Source organism: Dreissena polymorpha, chromosome 6 (genome assembly GCF_020536995.1).
Source record: "Dreissena polymorpha isolate Duluth1 chromosome 6, UMN_Dpol_1.0, whole genome shotgun sequence".
NCBI lineage: Eukaryota > Metazoa > Mollusca > Bivalvia > Myida > Dreissenidae > Dreissena > Dreissena polymorpha.
Genome location: NC_068360.1, coordinates 73,391,778 through 73,412,186, shown reverse-complemented (window position 1 = coordinate 73,412,186; position 20,409 = coordinate 73,391,778). Strand labels below are relative to the sequence as shown.

General features: G+C 33.4%; 2 protein-coding genes across 6 annotated transcripts in view; one reads left to right on the top strand and one right to left on the bottom strand.

Annotated features, from left to right (window-relative positions):
• The window catches only part of LOC127836555 (tyrosine-protein kinase Fer-like), a 292,136-nt gene extending 280,368 nt beyond the window's left edge, over positions 1-11,768 (top strand). For all 4 annotated transcript variants that reach the window (XM_052363210.1, XM_052363211.1, XM_052363209.1 and 1 more), the window contains exons 4-8: positions 5,278-5,491; positions 5,617-5,740; positions 5,893-6,041; positions 10,280-10,402; positions 10,745-11,768. In XM_052363210.1, the coding sequence (XP_052219170.1) occupies positions 5,278-5,491; positions 5,617-5,740; positions 5,893-6,041; positions 10,280-10,402; positions 10,745-10,905 (771 nt within the window). In that variant the 3' untranslated portion in view covers positions 10,906-11,768. The remainder of the gene's footprint in view (positions 1-5,277; positions 5,492-5,616; positions 5,741-5,892; positions 6,042-10,279; positions 10,403-10,744) is intronic.
• Positions 11,769-14,496: 2,728 nt separating this feature from the next.
• On the bottom strand, positions 14,497-18,900 carry LOC127836564 (uncharacterized). 2 transcript variants are annotated; one of them, XM_052363224.1, is made up of 3 exons: positions 18,567-18,900; positions 16,592-16,840; positions 14,497-15,611 (listed from the first exon to the last, which is right to left on the bottom strand). In XM_052363224.1, exons 1-3 carry the CDS (start codon positions 18,690-18,692, stop codon positions 15,576-15,578), a joined length of 411 nt encoding a protein of 136 aa, XP_052219184.1. In that variant the 5' UTR covers positions 18,693-18,900; the 3' UTR covers positions 14,497-15,575. The 2 variants fall into 2 exon arrangements, with proteins under 2 accessions (XP_052219184.1, XP_052219183.1); XM_052363223.1 differs by lacking the exon at positions 14,497-15,611 and having other exon boundaries at positions 15,656-16,840.
• Between the last annotated feature and the right edge of the window lie 1,509 nt (positions 18,901-20,409).

Below are 20,409 nucleotides of genomic sequence, written 5' to 3'. Positions count from 1 at the left end.
ACTCAAGTATTTAACCTAAAATAGTCTCCGACGAGATTCACACCTATGTTGGTTATGTTTATCATTGGGATGTCATCACGTAAATCAAATGATACGGCGTTTCAGTTGTTCATGCCAAATGTAGTGAAAAATATTAATAGGGTATTCGGAAAAAATATCTTTTTAAAGGTTTTGCTGATATGTTTTTAACGTTTTTAAATAAAACATTAAATCCATAGCCATAAACACTGCCAAATACTAGCATGCTATATTTAAACTTACAACAACAAAAAGTTCCATGCGATGAATTATTACAATAGGAAGACCCAAAAATAATTAGCATTGGTTTGAAAACGTTAAAACACAAACATTCTTCAATTTTAAGTATCTAGAAATAGTTTCGCGATGTCATCTTGTTTCGTTTAAAGGATTATCTCGAGTCAGGATCGGAATCATTTGGTTTGCGATAATGTGGATACTTTATGTGTTGAGGCACGTTCACGCGATTGCATACACACCATTTCATTAGCATATACAAAGCAATACAGTAAAAGCTGTTTGAACTTATAAACTTCTGAAAGATAATATAATACTTGTAATCAAAGGAATGACCTTTGAAATGTAAACAAGTTATAAATAAATACAAGTGACCTACTTTTCAAACTCCAGTACATAACGGGCAAATTTAACATCATTATTTATGAGAAATACGTCCTGAATCCGACGCTGCACTAAGCCAATCTCGCATTCGCTCGTTAAGTTCGCGGGCAATTCAAATATAATATATTGTCTCACACAAAATGAAAACGAGTATTTTGTTTCTCGTTGAATTAATGTTAACAGACCAAATGTAGCTTTGCAATTATGGCTATTGCTAAAAGGAACACTTTTTGCATGTTTGAACCTTTAATTTACGAAATATTCGTCGTTTTGGAGCATTTTGAATCTTTAAGTGTCAACATACTATTTATTTAAAAAATGTGTTATACTGTGCATAATGCAGTCGCTTTGCCAACAAGATTTACATATATATAAACATTGGAGACTCTCTTAATCGACCGTGTCATTAGTCTGTTTTAGAAAGGATAACGGTTTAGAGGGATATATTCTGATCTTAGTGTCCGAAGAGTATTTGTAAAGTATATGTATAAAGGAGTACGATTTACAGAAAAAACTATACTTGTTTCCATGATAAACATTGTTTATGGTATACAAATTAAAAATGGGGTGTTAATATGACAGTTAACGTTTAATGAATCAAGTTATGAAATACCATATATTGCATGTAAACGGTATTTCTCTGTCAAGCCACTGTACAACTAAGATAATCCATAAATTATGTTTGATTCAAGTGCAACCTATAGTACCACTTGTTTGTCGCAACGTGACTTAGTAACATATAGTCTACAACACATGAATAAACATATTTCCATATGCATAGCTAGGGGGAATATATTATTAAAAGCGCTTAATGTTTTACAAATAGCAAAGGTTTGTTTGTAAATATGTTTTAACAAACGTGATGATCCTTTACGAGTGCATCGAACAGATTAAAAAAAAATACTCGATGTTAAACTTTGCAAGCTAAATTTGAATGTTCAATTCAAGTTAAATGTGTGTTCCGAACTCTCTTTATATTTAAATGCGATTTTAACAGTAAGATTTATTTAGTGTTGTTATTTTATGACACTTCAATCCGCATTGCAAACAATTTTTACACAGCAATGAAGTTGCAAAAAAACAAAGGCCAATTACTGTTTTTAGGAGTTAATTTATGTACATGTACATGTATGTGCATACGCAAATATAATAAAAAAAACGTGCTTCCGGAATGCATAGAATTCCGGTTTTGGAAATATGTTAAGCATATTAATATATATTGGAATAAAACGGGACCGGAAAAATGTCTGGTTTGGAGAGGATTCCGGTTCAAAAAGGATCTAATTTAGGGGGTTTCAACTTGATATGCATGGCTATTCTGTGAACTGTCAATAGACATTTTCTTCCAATCGCTATATATTTCTCATGAAGATACAAATTGCAAAATAAAATTTAGAAAACCAATATAATATTGCAAACAAAAATTAATTAAACGAACCCGCTCACCATGGACATAACAAATACAAATATATTTATGCTTATCAGCTTGGGTCTGTATGTATCTTATCTAATGTTTCGATCAAACACTCATTTTGTTCTTAGTTTTAGTAGGCGTTATTGAAAGACGTTCTTACATGGGACTCATAATTAAAAATGTTTGTCCTTTCACGGTCTTAACATAGCAACGGCCTCGTCCTTATTCTATAAAATGCTATTCGAGGGCATCAATACATCTCAAACTTTCTTATATAATATGTATTGTAAACTCTACTCGGCAATTTCCGGCGGAGTCGAAAACAGCGTTATACACGATTCGATAATTGGATTTCATATTTTCATAGGCTTTTAAAATCGTGTATGTTAATTTAAGGATAGTTTGTGTATATTATATGCCCAGAACTTACTGATATTTTCTTTGTTTAAACCCCTTCGGAAGGCGTTGCGATATAACAGACCATAATGTTTTTCACGACTTAAGTATATACAGCTCATCGTCACAACACTATGAACAGAAAAAAACAATGTCAATGCGTCAACAATACATGTCATTGTATACAGTACATCAGTTATATACTAGCATGGCTTAATATGAGATTACAAGAACAATATGAGATGGCTCTTAATTTGCAAAGAGTATTAAAATTTCATACTTGAACAATTCACATTTAAAAAATAAAGTATATGTACTTTTGAAAAGATCCTTTCACATCGAAAAATAATGTAACATATATATTTTTAGCCCTAAGTTAAAAATCTTTGATGCAAAAACTTAGCTAGATAAAATTGTACAGTTGTTTTAGGTTCATTCAATAATTGCACAAATTTAAACATTCTTGGTCTTCTTTTGTAAACGTTAGGCAAATACATCTTTCTCAAATTGTCGTAAAAACGACATAACAGTACGAAATGGTTTTCATCTTCAATTTCGTTCAATGAACACTGTTTACATATTCGTTTATTTTTGCAATAATATTTTTGAATATCGAATTGTCCAATGTATCTTAGAAAACTGATCGTTTAAAAACAGGTTTTAATTCTTTATTAAGGTACAATGATACACTTTCATTAACGTCCGTTCTCCAATTTGAAATCAAAATATCTTTTAACGGTTTCGAAAACTTGGAGTACAGGTGTTTATATGAACAGATTCTGGATATATATCAAACGTCGTTAAAACCAGATTCTTGTAAGAAGGTTTCGGACTGTCTATGCCCATTATTTAGAACGTGTAATGCTTCTTCGCATTGTTAACGAATAATATTGTTTAAAATACAATTGACATACTTAAAGTCGTAAAGTTTGACAAAATATTTTACTTTTTGCAAATAACGGCACATTTACAACCGATATATTCCAACTTCGGAATACAATGCATTTGAATGTGCAGAAGATTTTACATTAGGAAGCCATTTACAGAATTTACGCTGTACACGTTAAATATTATCCGCCTCAGTAAATCCCCAAGTATCGCAACCATAATTAAGAATTTAGCGATTTCGTAATACTTAATAATGAGTTCATCGCCCGAAGCGCTTTTGCCGACAGCGTTTTTGTAGCCCGTATATGGGCGCCGCTACTCGACAGTACGATACCAATGTTATTGAAAATAAATTACGACTTCAATTGGATTGTTATCACATACCCAACTGTACCTGGCGGGTAAACGACCTAAATGAAAAATAAAAAATTGTGTCTTACGTCTTTTTTGCGCTGTGAAACTTGAAAAAAATCGCGTTAGTCAAAATGAACGTATACTTAAAGAAATCCTACTTTCGGTTTCAAAATCGGTACCGATTGACAATAAAGTTACTTGCTTACTAGGCTATAGATTTAATGACAATTTTGCACACTTTCAAATTGCACCTATATGTATTGATCAACATGTATTTCATTTCAAGGTAAGAGGCAAAGTGTGAGGCTTTAATATTAAACATGCGTTATATCATGTCTGTAAGAGAAGCTGAAGAACAAACATTTCTATTAAAATAATTATACAGCTTATCCCATTTGAGGAACACTGTCTCTATTTCGGAGCATTTATATACCAATATTTTCATTACGTCTTCCCTGTAAGTGCATGTACAAGTGGCATAAGATCAATTTCTTTATAATTAAACTTTATCCTCGATAATGCTTTATCATCTTGCTCTTCATAGCCGTTAATAGTTATGACGGAAATTTATTATAAATACAATTTCCACATTGAGCCCAGCTTCAAATGTATTGTGTTTGTCGTTGTTGTCGTTGTTGACAATAATATACTGTTAATTGGTTTAAGTATGAATGTTATAATACTTTAGTTTAACTCAAATAACATCAAGATATACATAAAATATAGCTAAATGAATTATTAAATATTTCAATGCTTCACCTCGTTAGACATTGTACAAATGTATTCGTAAAATGTTCCTGAATTTGTGTATTTGACTGTTTATATGATAATATATTTGAATATAACACATCATCATTTATAAGGTCTAACTGCTCTGACAAGATTTAGCTCACATGCTTGATCTATGCTGACTTGTCTAGAATAATTAAAGCCGAGAACGGGCAATTTGTGGCTTATGAAAAAAACATAAAATGTCAATCACTTAAACGATTAAGAATCAGAATATAGTAGTACAATGTAGATCTGAACAAGTTGTTGTTACGAATACACTTGAAGTCACTGACGCTAAAATAGTGTTAGAGTTCAAACTTTGAGCGATATACCCTACTGTTTAACCTCACTTGAAGCTGGTTACATACTTATATACTGAAAGTATGAAATGTGGTTTAAGTCTCATCGTCACATACCGTTAATAAAGTTAATAAATAAATAAGTTGATTAATTATTAAAATATAAAGATAATCATCAATAAAAAAGGAAACACAAACTACATATGAAACATTGCATATAGTAATTATATAAATATGCTTTATTTTATACGTTCTGTAGTAAATTAGAAAATAATTTACGTATAATAAGAACAGTCATTTAAACAAATTATTATGTATAAGATTCAGAATATGTATAGTATATATAAATCAAACAATGTGATAATCATTGTGAAAATAGAGACGAGTCTTAGCTCCCTGAATGGCATGTCAGTTTTGATCCGTTTCAGATAGTTTTTACTTACTAAGGGAATAGGGCGGTTCAGCAATTCGTGTTACTTTTTATGAACTAATACCCATGAGGTATAATCTTTTCAGGGCACTTGTTTTGAAGTTTATAAAGGCGTGCTTAAAGAATCAAATAGAGCCATCGCCGTAAAAGCCTGTTTTGAAACAATATCGGAAGAACAAGGAAAGACGCTTGCTACAGAGGGAAAACTGTTAATGCAATACGACCACAAAAACATCGTGAAGCTTATTGGTATTGCTGCTCAGAGAAAACCGGTTATGCTAGTTATGGAGCAATTTTCAGGTATAATTGTGAACAAAAAACACAATACTTTACATTTTAGCAGATACAATATGTGTTACTTAGAATACTGTAAAAATTCATTGACCTATGAATTGCGTGCAAATAATACATATACAATCTTTTAGACGGAATTCTTCGGGATTACCTCATGGAAAACGGCAAGAATATGACAAATATACAGAAGGCCAACATTTGTCTTGACGTCGCCAACGGCATGGTGTACCTTTCGAACAATCGCTGCCTTCACATGTGAGTGTTTGAGTTGATGAATTGTGTGTATTTATTTGTGACGTTAATTGAACTAACGAATATATAAAAGTGTGGAATATGTTTTTTTATTATGACATTATATTATAATGGTCATGCTGCTACTGATTTTTAGGCTTTTCTCATTCTCGCAGGGACCTTAGAGCTGCCAGCTGCATGGTTGGTGATAATCAAGTCGTGAAGATCTTTAACTTCGCCAAATCGATAGAGGCAGACGAGTGGGATATTTGTGGAACATACAAATTTCCTATCAAGTGGACGTCACCAGAAACGCTCCAGGACGGTAAACGAATAATGAAATTTTTCCCTTAATGAATTAGGGATTCCTCCAACACGATACACAGCTTATGAAAGCATGGTACATGGTTTGTGATACATTGCCAAACTGAAAACCGGCCGAAATCATACTCGTGTTTAATGGTTAGATGCTTCGTGTGCAAACATGTATAATGTATAAGAAATATAATATATCAAACTTAGAACAATTATCACTTCATTAAAACCTAACAGTTTGGTAAAAAGCACGTTTCATGAACGTTCGCAAGTAGTAGTTATTAATGTTGGAATAGAGCGAAATACACAATTCAAAATACATGATTTTATTCAGTTGTTTGTTTGCTTACTTTACAAAACGGGATTACACAAGTTTATAAAACGACGAAAATGCGATGACCGACATGTCCACAGATTCAACATATACACATGTCCCAACTAAGCGTTTTCCAAGCCTATACACTAGCAAGTGTTTGCAGCTGATGACGTCACGTGTATTATATAATCCGTGCATATAGCTTTGTATTAGATTTTAAAAGTAAAGTGTCAATATTGCAGAGGCTTAAGGTCCCAATTTAGAGTTATCCCAGCATATGAACTGATACGTGCTTGTTGAGGCTGTCTGGCTAGCGCAGTGGTTGTTACAGTCGCTCTCATCTAGGCGACCCGGGTTCAATTCTCGTTCCAGACAGATGTGAGTTTGGTTCTTTGTCACCATACCGGATTGGTTGGGTATTCCTTTAAGAATTTTGGCTTCCATACACGACACAAGACCCCTCCAACATTTAAAAAAACACTTTCAGTTTCATTAGCTGAACATTAGAGTTATCATTCAAACATGTGTCAAACTTTCGGGAGACTAGTAAAATAATAAGGTCGGAGTGCTGGGGCTCACTCCGTGTCCACACATAATGTAACTTACAAATACAAATACACTTGTATAGCGCAAAAACTATAAATATTATATTGCGCTTCAAAAACGTCCTATATACACAGATTGAGATATCCTCTAGTGAGCTTGCAGGTTACATGAATGCATCTAAGTGTTATGGAAACGCTCAAATAGGTAGGTTTTGAGGTTGCTCTTAAATGTTGTTTCCGAGTCAGCCGATTTCAAATGTCCGGAAAGCACATTCCACCATTTCGGTCCTACCACTGCAAGTGACCTGTCGGCGATCTTTCTTCTATGCCTTGGCACACGGGCTTGATGCCAACTGATGATCGCAAGCGGTAGCTGCCTTGTGCATGTGTAAACATCGATCGGAGGTAAATTGGCGCAGTGCCCTTAACGACCCGGAAAACAATGACAAGTACCTTGAACATTATTCTTGCCTGTACTGGCAGCCAATGTTATCGTTTTAGCAAGTCGGAACTACGTTCTTCATACGATGTGCAGGTTACTAACCTGGCAGCATTGTTTTGAATTCTTTGTAATTTGTTCAGCTGATATGCCGGAATGTCATCAAAGAGTCCATTACAGAAGTCAAGATTGGAATGAATTAGATCATGAACACTCATTTCAGTGGATTTTTGTGTCAAATGTTTACGGATACACCGCAAGTTTCTTAACTGGCACTAGGCGACTTGGCATTTCTTACGAATATGCAGATCAAAATTTAAGGTACTTGACATATGCACCCCAAGGTCGCGAACATTGTGAACACACTTCACCTCACAACCACCAACTATCACACTAGTAATGTTTCAAGTCAAAGGACCTCGTTAACTTCGAAAAAAATGCACACGTTATCCTATATTACAAATTATGCAATAACGCTAAAATAATAATGTGCTGTCTAAATTGGTCACTTGCACGTGACAATCCATCAAATTGTGTGTTTGTTTTAACTTTTAACGCTTACCGTTTTGTCCATGGATGAGCATTCAGGCATGCCAAAGAAGTTTTTTCCTCAGACTATGGACAACTGTATGCTTGTTAAGCACATAAGCGGCTGCCACGCTGATAAAATCATCCAATTTAATGTAATTAATGCAACTCATCCCGATTTCTTAGTCAGTTAATTATATAAATAACCTACAACACAATGTGATGACACGTGTATTTTCATTGATATACATTTTAATTAAGTGGATGAAAAAATGTTGTAAATTATAAATTAGTACAATATCTGTTAAATTGTATCAAACACTTTAACCGATACATTTATAAATGTCCAGTTTACATGGTTACATCGTATATAAAAGGCTGGAGTAATTTTCTTGTATTTAATTACCTGATATAACGTATATAAAAACACGAGAACAAAATATATGTATATAATAATACACGAGTACAATATTTATATATACAATATTTTTTCGGCAATAACCGTATTGATTTATTAAATCGTTTGCTTAAGCTCTTTTAGCTTTTGTTTAATTAATTTATGCGCACTTAAATACTTAAATCAGCGTTATAACAACAGTTTCAGTTATAATAGGATTATAAATCTAATTGACGAAACTATGTAAACGAGACTAGGGTTGCAAACCCTTCGTCAGCCTAAGGAGACAACTGTGGCAAGTTGTTCGAATCACTTGTGGGGGTATCAACACGCATCAGGCCGGACTACAATTCAATACTTTGAATACTGTCAGAAATACACTAATAATGCTATCAAATATGTCATACATCCAAAAGATGTTAGTATGTTTGCTATGGTATATTCATTTTCAAAGCGATGACGTCACCAATTAATGAATTGTTTCTTTGCTCAAGACGTGCAAATGCTCAAAGATCTGTATATCCCTCGACTACACGCTTATGTTAAGATTAACAAACAAGTTATGAACACGAACAACAAAGAACAGCACTACCAAAATATCAACAATAATATAGGTAAAACATCTCTTAATTGTATCAATTAGCATTTAATGTGCTTAGAGAATCAGGCGAAAATTGGCACACATAAGTTAATTGCTAAATGAAGTTTTTCCAACTGTATGCAACTAAACATGACAATCTATAGCAGAAGATAATTTCATTTTTAATAATCATCCTTATACAACCCACGCACTCGTCTAAACTAGAACTGATTTACTTGTTTTATAATTGTTTTTATTTGAGTTTAGCGTTTGTGACCTAAGCTACTCGATCAAGTCGTTAAGATTTTCATTAATGCCATTTCTAAGCGTGGACGTAAATACACACACACTTCCGAAAATGTATTGTCCCTTATATGTGGACAGAACCGCACATCTTTACACATGGTTCTGGAGTGATGGAGAAAGTTGTTTAAAGCTATGACGAGTACCACGATTAATATTATTTTTCATTGAAGAACAACATGGCAGTTAGAAAGAGAGGTACTTATTATTACAATCAATATACTGGTCATGAACACTCTTAAGATCACAATGTTTTATCAATTCCACAAAAAAAAATTCCTAAAACATGTATCCCTTATCTCGGAATAATATAAAACTGCATCTAAGATTGGGTGGTGCGGTGGTCGAGAGGTAACACTCTGTTCTACAAATCCAGAGGTCCCCGGTTCAATTCCCGGCCGGGGCACTGGAAATTGCAGCAATGCTTCACGTGTTTTCCATCCAACTAGAGATGTACTGGTATGAAACCCAAGTAATTCTCGCGTGTATTGGTGCTATACAGTGAGCACGTAAAAGAACCAAGGGATCTATTCGTAAAGAGCTTGGGTATCGCACCCGGATTCCTTGTATCCAATACTGTCTCTTCTGCTTGCTGTCTCTTCCGCAAAACCGAAGGAGCCCATTGGAAATCAGTCATTGCACTTTCATGGGTTATCCTTGACAGCAAGGTCTACAGAGATACATACAAAGATTGCAAAGTGAATCAAGACACATCAATATACAGTGTTCGTTTAAAATTGTAGCTACTAGCCTAGTGATTTTACCCGCACAATGATAAAGATTAGTCAAATCATACGACTAATATAGTGTATTCAAAGATGTTAACATCGATTAGCGAAAAACAACTCACGACAGACGTGGGCAATTACAAGACCCACCCAAGTACATACGTGTGCATACTATATGATATCGAAACGTGGCATACATACTAGTTGTGACGTGAGTACTACACAGAGGTCAAATGTCAGATGATATTAATACAGATATTAATATTATAGTTAGTGTTTTTTTTTAATCTTAAGGTAATGCACAGTATCTACTTAATATGGGGTTCTCACCACTAAGGAACTCAAGTATTGCGTGTATTGCTTGTAATACCGAATACTTTAAGTGTTGTTTTAAAGAAAGTAATATTTGCAGGGAAATACAATACAAATAGTGAGGTGTGGAGCTACGGTATTATTATGTGGGAGGTATTTTCTAATGGAACGATTCCGTATCCTGGATGGACAAATCCCTTAGCATTGGACAAAGTAAAACAAGGTATTACTTAACATGCTGTAGGTATTATGTTTTGAAATATGTTTCACTCTTCTAAAATTTGCATGAATTTATTTGGAATTTATATAGTAAGTTTGATCTCTCGCATGTCACAAGGTTTTGTAATCGATTCTATCCGATAATTATTGTCAAATGTTTCTTTAAGATACCATTTTTAATCTGGCACATTACTCAAAACCACCCAGACTTTATATGCTTAAATATAGGCTATTAAATAGTGTTTATACTTGTTTATTAGTATCGTTTCAAATGTATACCTTTAAGAACTTTTTAGAAGATTTTATTAAACGCATACTTGAATCAAATCACGATTTATTACACAAGGATATAGGATGCCAGCGCCAGAGAACACACCTAACAGCATTTACCAGCTTATGTTGAGATGTTGGGACGCAAAACCATTAACGAGAATAACCTTCCAAGAAATTTGTTCAGCCCTAACACACTTAATGGACAATCCACAGAAAGAGGACCACTGGAGTTAGTGGTAATAGCTTGCGAATTTGTCGAAAACAATAATATAAATTAAACACGACTTTTTAATTACAGAGGATGGCAGGAAATTGTGTCGCTATGTTAATGAAATATATTTATAGCGTTCATTCAATACATGAACGATGTAAAAGGGGACGAGGCTTTCTGTTAAACATGTCGCTAAAGAATGCTGCAAACATGTTTAGGTGATGTCTATAAGCATGTAAAGTGTAGGTATTTAAGAATGATATCAGGTTTGTTTTTTAAGCACGTCATTACTATATTTCATAAAGAATGCTTTAGTTAGTACAAGTGTTGAATACTGATACTTTTATTTAGCGCGGCTTAGAAAACCGGACCAAGCGGCTAGTATTTAATAACTCATCATTTTATGTTTCTATTTTGAAAACAATCACAATAATTCTGAACAATAGGCCAAAACAATACGCCACAAAAAATAACGTCATATAAATAATCAACGAATATGACTTAAATGTTTCTGTTGGTGACAGCTTTATCCCAACCATGTTATATAAAGCTATGTTAATGTATTTGGGTAAAGTTCAACAATAAATACCTAATAATTCGATAGAAAAACAAATCAAAATATGTCGGACAACCTGTTCAATATAATATGTAAAATATGTAAGTAGTATATTGTGCTATTATCTTCCATTAGTGTTTACTCTATTGTATTCTTCAATACATATTCTCTTTTTTGTGGTGTCATATAACGTTTGGGTACATAGTATAGACATTAATGCCTGTATCTTCCATATTATATAAGTGTATATACATGTGTACTTTTATTTTGTGTTTTCATAGTTTCCTTTATTAAAATGTGTGCTTTCCAATAGCGAGAAAAAATATATCAACCGATCAATATACAAATTGATGTTTATCACGTCAACAATCAATTAAGGTCATATCATTTCTATATAGTATCTGTTTTTAAAACAAAAATCAATACAGAATATTGGTTTTCGTATTTTTGTGTTCAAAGGTAAGTTTCAGCACAGCGAGCGGTCATACGATCTAACTATTTTATCACAAACGTCCTTTTATATGTGTGTTGTTTTTCTAAGTGTAATGAGTTAACAGCGCCATATGATGCTTTGCATACTTATTTTAAGTATTTGTTTGGAACATAGCCGTCTGTTAATCACAGTATCTTGTTCGGTTTGCAAAAAAACTCATAATTTACTGAAACAAAACTCATTTCTAAAGGACCACCATACGGTTGTTTGTTTATATACAATACAACCCTTTTTCTTCCATATATTTTTCCGTCCGACTCGTATATATATACATGACGCACTACAGTTCAGCGCCATCCAGATTAAATGCTAGTAAATACTTATTTTATTTGACCCCATCCGGTTAAACAGGAATAAGGCTTCAGGTTTAATATCCGTTACAAAAAAACTTGATAACTAGCCATTAATATAATACGAATAGTAATAAGCACAAATAAAGATTACAACTCAATATTCAATTAAGCAACAATTGCAATTAAAAAGGTCTATCTATTAGTATGGATTCGAGTTATCCCAGATTTATTGAGAAGATATGATTATCAAAAATTGTATAGAACGTATAAATTAAACCAACAAGATATTGGATTTGGTCATCTTGTTCAAACGTATTTTGATTTTTTATTTACGGAACACACATATATGTAATTATCATACCACCGCATTGATATCTGCCTGATATAACTTTACCTGATATACTTTTTATCATAGTACCGCATTGATATCAGTCATGTGTGGAGGATGGTCATATTACTCGGAATAAACTATTAGGTAATCAATTTGAGTAAAGTCCAATCAGATTCAACGAGACCAAAAAATGATACCAAGATGTAACATATTTTTAACACATAAAGCACCACAAACAGCAAAAAAACATTTTGTTTTAATATGAAGCACGTGTGTTCATGACGTAATTATTAACACGTCAAACGACAAAAGTTATATTCTTCCCGCTAAAACTGCAGCTGGTAAGAGGTTTTTTGTTCATTATTTGTTTAAAATCGGGGACGTAGAGGTTTGATGAACAGAAAAACAAGTTACTGCCTGATCTTTTTGTAATATTTCAGGCTTGGCTTGAATAAAATTATGGATCGGCAAGCCTCGCCGTTATATTATTCTAAGCCGGGCCTGATATATTACAAAAAGATCAGGCAGTAACATGTTATTCTATAAATATCATAGTCAACAGGAAGTTCTTATATCAGTCATAATTGGAGGATGGTCATATTACTCGGAATCAACTATAGAGTAATCATTTTTAGTAAAATCGAATTAGATTTAACAAAAAAAAATGTACCAAAATGAAATATATTTTATACACAAAATACTACGGACATTACTGGCGTCCATAAATCTCTAAAGCAAATGGACGTGGGGATCGCGAGGAAGTAACAGTTGTTTATTCAGCGTCAGATTGCGTGCGCAGAATGGTCTCTTGTGCAGCGTTTACCGTTGCTTTGCAATCCAACTACCTTACGTTGCGCATATAAAGCAGAGTCGACTGCCGTCGCAGCGTTTTGAAATTGTTCAGTGTGCACCTGTCGGTGTCAAGCTGGCGGATGCTCTCCTATCTCACCCAAAGTTAAGCATGTATATCACGCTCCTAGTTGTAATTATCTATATCAACCGCTTCCCATGAATTCTGGTTAAAGCAAAACGTATTGCAGCCGTCTTAATAGCTGATATATGGTCGACCAGTTGTTCTCTTGCCTAAGCCAGGCTATCCATGCAGGATATATTAGCGATCTGGCATGTGTCCGTCTTTCGCACATCGCTTAGCAAACTGGGTTGACGCTGACTGAGAAAAGTGTCCACGCTGCATTCGCACCATAAGATTCCAATCGAATTAAATTCACTCGTGATCATAGAAAAAAAACTTATCGTGAAAATATCAATTTCTATGATCACTCGTGAATTGAATTCGATATGCTACCGAAACCAATAAATATCCTCAATGTAATTGATTATGTAAAATTTAAATAACTACAGTATTCTTTATATAAAACAAAATAAGTTTCACTACCCATACATTTGGATGAAAAAATGTAAAGTAACACATATACATAGAAGAGTTACGTTTGCTCCCATATATATATATATATATATATATATATATATATATATATATATATATATATATATATATATATACTTCCTGAACAAGAATTGCTGTATCTTGTTTCCAGGAGGTAAGAATAACGGGCTGTCTTCTGTCATCATGTCAACAGGGCGTTTGTCGGCATAATGCTTGTAGAGATGCACCGGCTCTCTGTCAGGTTGTTCGGGAACTGCATATGCCCTTGACATGACTTCCCTATGAATAGTAAAAATGTGTGTTGCATGAAAGTTTTTTTTTAATTAAATAATTTTCCACCAAAGGTGAAGTCTACTGTATATTAATACAAAAAGAATTATATTGTTAAATACCCTCTTAAATTCACTCGTGATCATAGAAAATCTGCATTTACACGAGTGGCGAAATTTACTCGTGGCTTCGCCACTCGTGAAAATAATAATTTTATATGATCACTCGTGAAATAAAATCGATATTCTACCGAAACCAACATATATCCTCCATATTTGTTTTATTTTGACTAAAGAACAAATCCATTTATATATTTAATAAACGCTACCAGTTTTATATAAATGATCATTTCAGAGTTTTGTATTCAAAGATAGAAAAATACATTATATCCCTAGGATTGTCACCAGTACGGGTTTTTGTCTGACGCTCAGTTTCAAAGTTGTTAAATTATTCACCAGTTTTAAAATTCACTCCAAGAATGACATCACTCCAGCAGAAGGTGTGCCTTTCCTTGCCAGTTTTCATCTAAAATTGGATTCTACATATAAGCCACAGTGTGTGTAATAGAGCTCTTGGGCTCGATTCTCCCAGGGTTTTCTGCTGCGTACAGAGCTTAGATATGTTCATTTGTTAATGCATGGGCTTGATGCGGCGTATTTCAATAACCTTGTTGTTTCAGAGCTTTTTGCTTACTTTTTTATACTCCCCTCACTTTCGCAAATTCAGGGTCATTTATCAAAGAGTGCTTGTAGTTCATTGACATTCTTCAACGCATGTCGATTGAGCTTACAAATGGCCTCAAAGATGTAGGTTCATACTCTGATCCATCTTTTTTAGTCACATCCAAAACAAAAATCGCAGACCAGAGGGTTCAATTCTAGGGAAGGTATATTCTCAATATTTCTTGCCTCATTTGTGTGATTGTTTAGGACAGTTTTGAAAAGTCTGATGTCAATGTCGGTTTTCTTTCTTGTATTTAAATTTTCGATTTCAAGCAGAATGCTATCCACACTTACAGATCTGAAATTCCTTTTTGGTGTTGATTTTAGATTTTGTTCTTTATCTTCCTGTGTTGGTGTTCCTGTTCCTGCTGTTGGTTCTGCTGATGTGATTTCTTGTGATTTTAAAGCGCTGTCATTATCTTGTTCATAAATTACATTCAAAAAATCATCTAAGTCAAAGATAATTGAGTAAAAGAAGATTTATTTCATTGTTTTCCAATTCATCCATTGTTGTTGATAAGTGTTTAGCAGACGAAATAATTATGTATAAGGGAGGTAAATGTGTGTTTCAGGTGCAAGTAGACTAGTTTTCCTTGAATTAAAATTAAAATTGAGGCTCATCATGGGGTTATTGGGGAAGTAGCGCCGGTATCTAACTGAAACAGTGAAAAATATCGATATTTTACATTGTTATTTTTCACTGTTTAAAACAGTGAAACATTAGTTTTATTTCACTGATATTTCTCTATAAACCACCGGAAAGCATAAAATAAAAACGTATTCCTCCTAAAACTCAAGTTTGAGTCAGACTCAAATAAAAAAATAACTTCTGTGAACCCCAAATTGTAAGCTTATAATTTATAGATTACACTCAAACTTGAGTATGAATATTTACTTGAAAATATTCGAGATACTCAGCCAATAATGCTAACTTCCTGGCACTGAGGTATAAATAGTCGCAATTTAAATGAAGCGCAGGTACGTTCGCGGTTTCTGGTGTATAGAACTTAGCAGAACACAGACAGAACTTATGTGTGACGGATTATTATACGTTAGAATACAAAAACCTTGATGTTCTTTTGAGCGTTTTATACCAAATATATTACTGTTTAAGTCACTATTAGGACCTTATGTCGTATGTGAGTGATGTTTTATTTAATACGATGAACGCAGCACGCAGCAGCCGTTGGTCAAGCTTTAGTTATACAACGAAAAATGTTGTTTTCAACCTTTAAGAATTGGGTCATGGGTGGATGCTGGTGGGTTGTGAACCCTTTGGGAGTAATGTGTGAGATGAAATCTGGATTAACCTAACTTGTAAATTAAAAGACATTGCTAAAATAATGATTTTACACATAAATGTATCAATATAACATATTATATTCTATAATATTTACTTCTGAAGTTCAATGAACTACTTAACATTATGTTATCGACCAAAATTAATAGTTCAAAAATACGCATACCACTAATTATAGAACATGTTGTATACTGTTAGATATAAACGGTCTAATTCACAACCCCACGCGGGCAATGTAATGTATGACACGTAAGACTACACATACTATACACATGCTAAAGTCAGCTATTTCATTACGAAAACAAGGACGTTGTTTCCTTCTCGTCCCACAATTACCACAATTATAGAGAGTGTGGTGTTGCTGTAGCAAGCTGACCATGGGTATTCCACTCCATCCCTCCGTGTAGCCAGAGATGTCAGCTTCCTCATCCTCTCAATGTCGACCTGTAGGGTAGTGTAGGACTGGAGCCCAGATACTAGCACCTGACCTGCAGGGGTCACATGTACACTACGTGGCCATCGTAGTCCTGGATCTGCGAAGATAGCCAGGATTGTTCCATCATTTGCAAGGGTGAGAAGCGCGTGCTGAATGAGGATGGTTAAGTACACCTTGTCACCTTTGGTACTCACAGCACACCTCAATTATGTTAAACAGAATTACATCAACACATTGAATTACCGTAAATGTTACAGTATGTAAATATACAATGCAGTGATATGGTTTTACATAAGCTTTCTAATAAATATTAACTTACACACCTTGAATATAAATGCAATAAATCTAGTAATAATACATAGTTAAGTGTGACATGTTGGTAGCATGATCGAACAAGGGAGGCAACTCGTGTGCCACAAATTGGCAGTGAACAAAAAGTGGTACTTTATTATCTCGCTTAACATGGGTCTAAATAATGTTTTAAAGTTCTTTTCTAATTGGATTTAACAGTCCGAAATCATCCAATAAAGAAAGTGGAGATATTTATCTTTCAGAACATTCAATGCAATGCCGCATGCAAGCTATTTAGAAAATAAAAACACGTAAAACAAAGAGTGTGTTTTTTTGTTCGCGGTAATAGACAGTGTTTCTGGCTGAAAACAATGAAATATTACTGTTAAATCATTCATGTATTAGAATTAAGCAAAAAAGTGGTAGAATATTTGTGTAAAACATACGACTTTCGATTCAAACTTGGTCTGCTACAATTAAACGAGTGGTTACGGAAAAAAACGATTGTACAGATGCATCGACTTACATATGCAAAACGACAGAATAGCTTTCATATTTCAAGATAGTCAGTCTTGAAATCACCAATTTACCAAATGAGAATAACAATCTTTAATTTATCAACCAGTTATATTCAGTAACACCAACATTTTTGGGCGTGTTTTGCGGAAAAAGCGACATATTGTCGGTAATTTCAATAACCACATGGATCATTTCAGCTGACAAATTTTCGTTTCTATGTTTTCCTCGAATATTCTACCACGAAATTATTGTATACCATTACATAGAAGAATAGCAAGTACTCTTTTGTTGATTTTGATGAAGAACACTGTCTATAAATGCTTATAAATACGCCTTAAGGCTCAAGTGCATAAAATATTGAACAATAAATCATATTTCAGTTTATCGTTCTACATTGTATCCGATAGTTTTATCGATTCCAATAGCTCAGTCACTCAATTATATTGGAATGTATGACATTTATCTGATACAACTTGTATTGCTTATTTTTATCTTGAAACGTCTATTACATAAATGCTTTATATTAATAAAAGTCGTCAATTGGTATATAGATTTGAAAAAAGCTTGAAAAACATTTAGGCAAACATTACGCATTTAATAGAAAATATTCCCTTTCAATCAGTATATTGGTTTTATCAGTCAATAACACTTCATTGAATTATTAAAATGTTATAAAAAACATTTAAATAATTTCCGATTAAATTACTCATGAAACCCCTTGTTGCCAATACGTTCATACAAAATATAATGTTAAAAAAATGCTTTCTTAAACCTAAAATATTACCCCTGCAAGCATTTTACATCAATTATTTATGTTTGAAAAAATCATTTGTTCAAGCTAATAATGCAAATTCGGTATCAGTTTATTGTGTACACATTTGCTATTTTTACATAAGACTTCCAAATGAAGTGTGGTACAATAACACCGATGAAAACAATTGCACAGTACAATTAATATGTACTTCATTTGAATAAGTGTGCCAACTGATACCAAGTAATAACAGATATCCATTACATGATAATGTACAATAATATTGTTACGATAGTGAACTAAACAAAGCTGACCTGTTTATAAATGCACACATATAATATTAGGACTGTAGCCGTGTTTGTATCTGCATCCACTTGATTTTCACAGATCGAACAAAAACAATCCTTAACCTCATCGGATGCTATCGCAGGAGAAGACATTTTGATAACAAACCCAAACTTTAAACTAAATTCAATTAAATTCGAAATTTCACTGAATCTCTGTAATTACAAATAATACATGACCCGAAAATGACACAATTTAAATGTTTGTGTATTTAATCAGTCCAGCAATCACAATTTCCGTATACATATACATATCAAAGTGAAGCAATCAAGTATTTCGAAATGAACAAAACCAACTCAACTGTCAAATGACATTCAGTGCTCAGATAACAGTTAACAGTGATTTTATGAAACTATCATTTGATACTTCGGACACGTGAGTATTAGATAATGTAACAACAGATGAATACGCACAGCCAAATGCAGTGAGTTTAAGTGCCTACTGATAAAAGGGCTTCACTTAAGGTACAATCTATAAAGCATGTTTCAAGTGAAGGACACCACTTGTCTATTTATCACACATTTAAATTGTTATAATAAGTCATTTAAATACTTTTACACTCTTTTATTATCAGAATATTATAACATGTAAACTTTTAAAGGCAGTGACAAGGTTATTAGCAACATTGGACATCCTACGAGTAAAACACTTAACAATTGCACAATATTCAGATGTGATTGTCCTATGTTTTAGCATTTGAAATACAAAAATACAATAACAATACAAAGGCAATTAAAAGATCGGCTTAAAATTCAAATGGACCTACAAGAAACACGAACAAAATTATCAAATCAAACATTTACTGGCAAAGACATAGACACTATAGCCCCCTTATCCACATGTACACTTTCAATGTAAATAATTGAAAAATAACACCAAACTAAGCACCGAAATTTACTCAATAACGAGTTCAGTGGGAGAAAACCAAACTAGATTTGTTAGCTGTCATGAATGTTTTCTGATGATATTTTTAGTTTTTTAAACAAATAAGTTAATGAATGTATATACCATTAACAAGCAGGTGGTGTGCTACCTTTTTCATTTGTATTACACAAGACACCATGAGATATCTTCCTATGAAAACATAAAAGTTACACATGAAATAAATTCATACTTTGTACCATGTAAATATGCTAAGTTTGATGCCAATTTTTACCAAGACAATGCTAATGTTCAATAAATAAGACATTAAAAAGTACATAGTTAAACTATAATAAGGAAATACATGTCTTTAATTGCACCATTGCGTTTTAATATGTGGTGTAGCTCATAATTTTTGTTAAAACAACACACCATTAAACACATATATTTGTTGTAGCTCAAAATGCTCATCTTCACAATAACACACCGGCATGCTGGGGCATGCCATTTTAGGCAGACAAAACAACCCAAAATATGTTAGGCTAAAAACCCGTGTTACAATGATGTGCAAAAAGGAGCTGTTTTCTAATTACTTACATTTAAACCAATTTATACCTAATCACATCGTTTTAAATGTAGTATTAAAGCTCCCTCCTACCCGCGTTAGACTGCAGGGAGGAATTGGTGCTAATAATTAGTCATGGCTTCCGGTTTGCGTATTCGGAACATTTAAGAGAACACAACGCTTTTGAATCTGAATGCACTATCATTTCTCATACATATGTTTCGAGACAGAAAATTAAGTACTATGACACTGGCATACAGAGTTCACGGGAACACATATGTTACAAACAACACGTATAATTGAGTTTGGTGATAAACAAGAATTTAGCAACACAAGATTTTATAGGGTACATCTTGGAAAATTTCCTTTCATGAGAAATGAGCAGA

Coding starts and splice junctions, on each gene's coding strand:
- LOC127836564 (XM_052363223.1), bottom strand. CDS start 18,692: ATGTCTTCTCCTGCGATAGCATCCGATGAGGTTAAGGATTGTTTTTGT. Junction 16,841..18,566: donor ATGTGTGCATTTATAAACAG/GTCAGCTTTGTT, acceptor ATCCTCATTCAG/CACGCGCTTCTCACCCTTGC.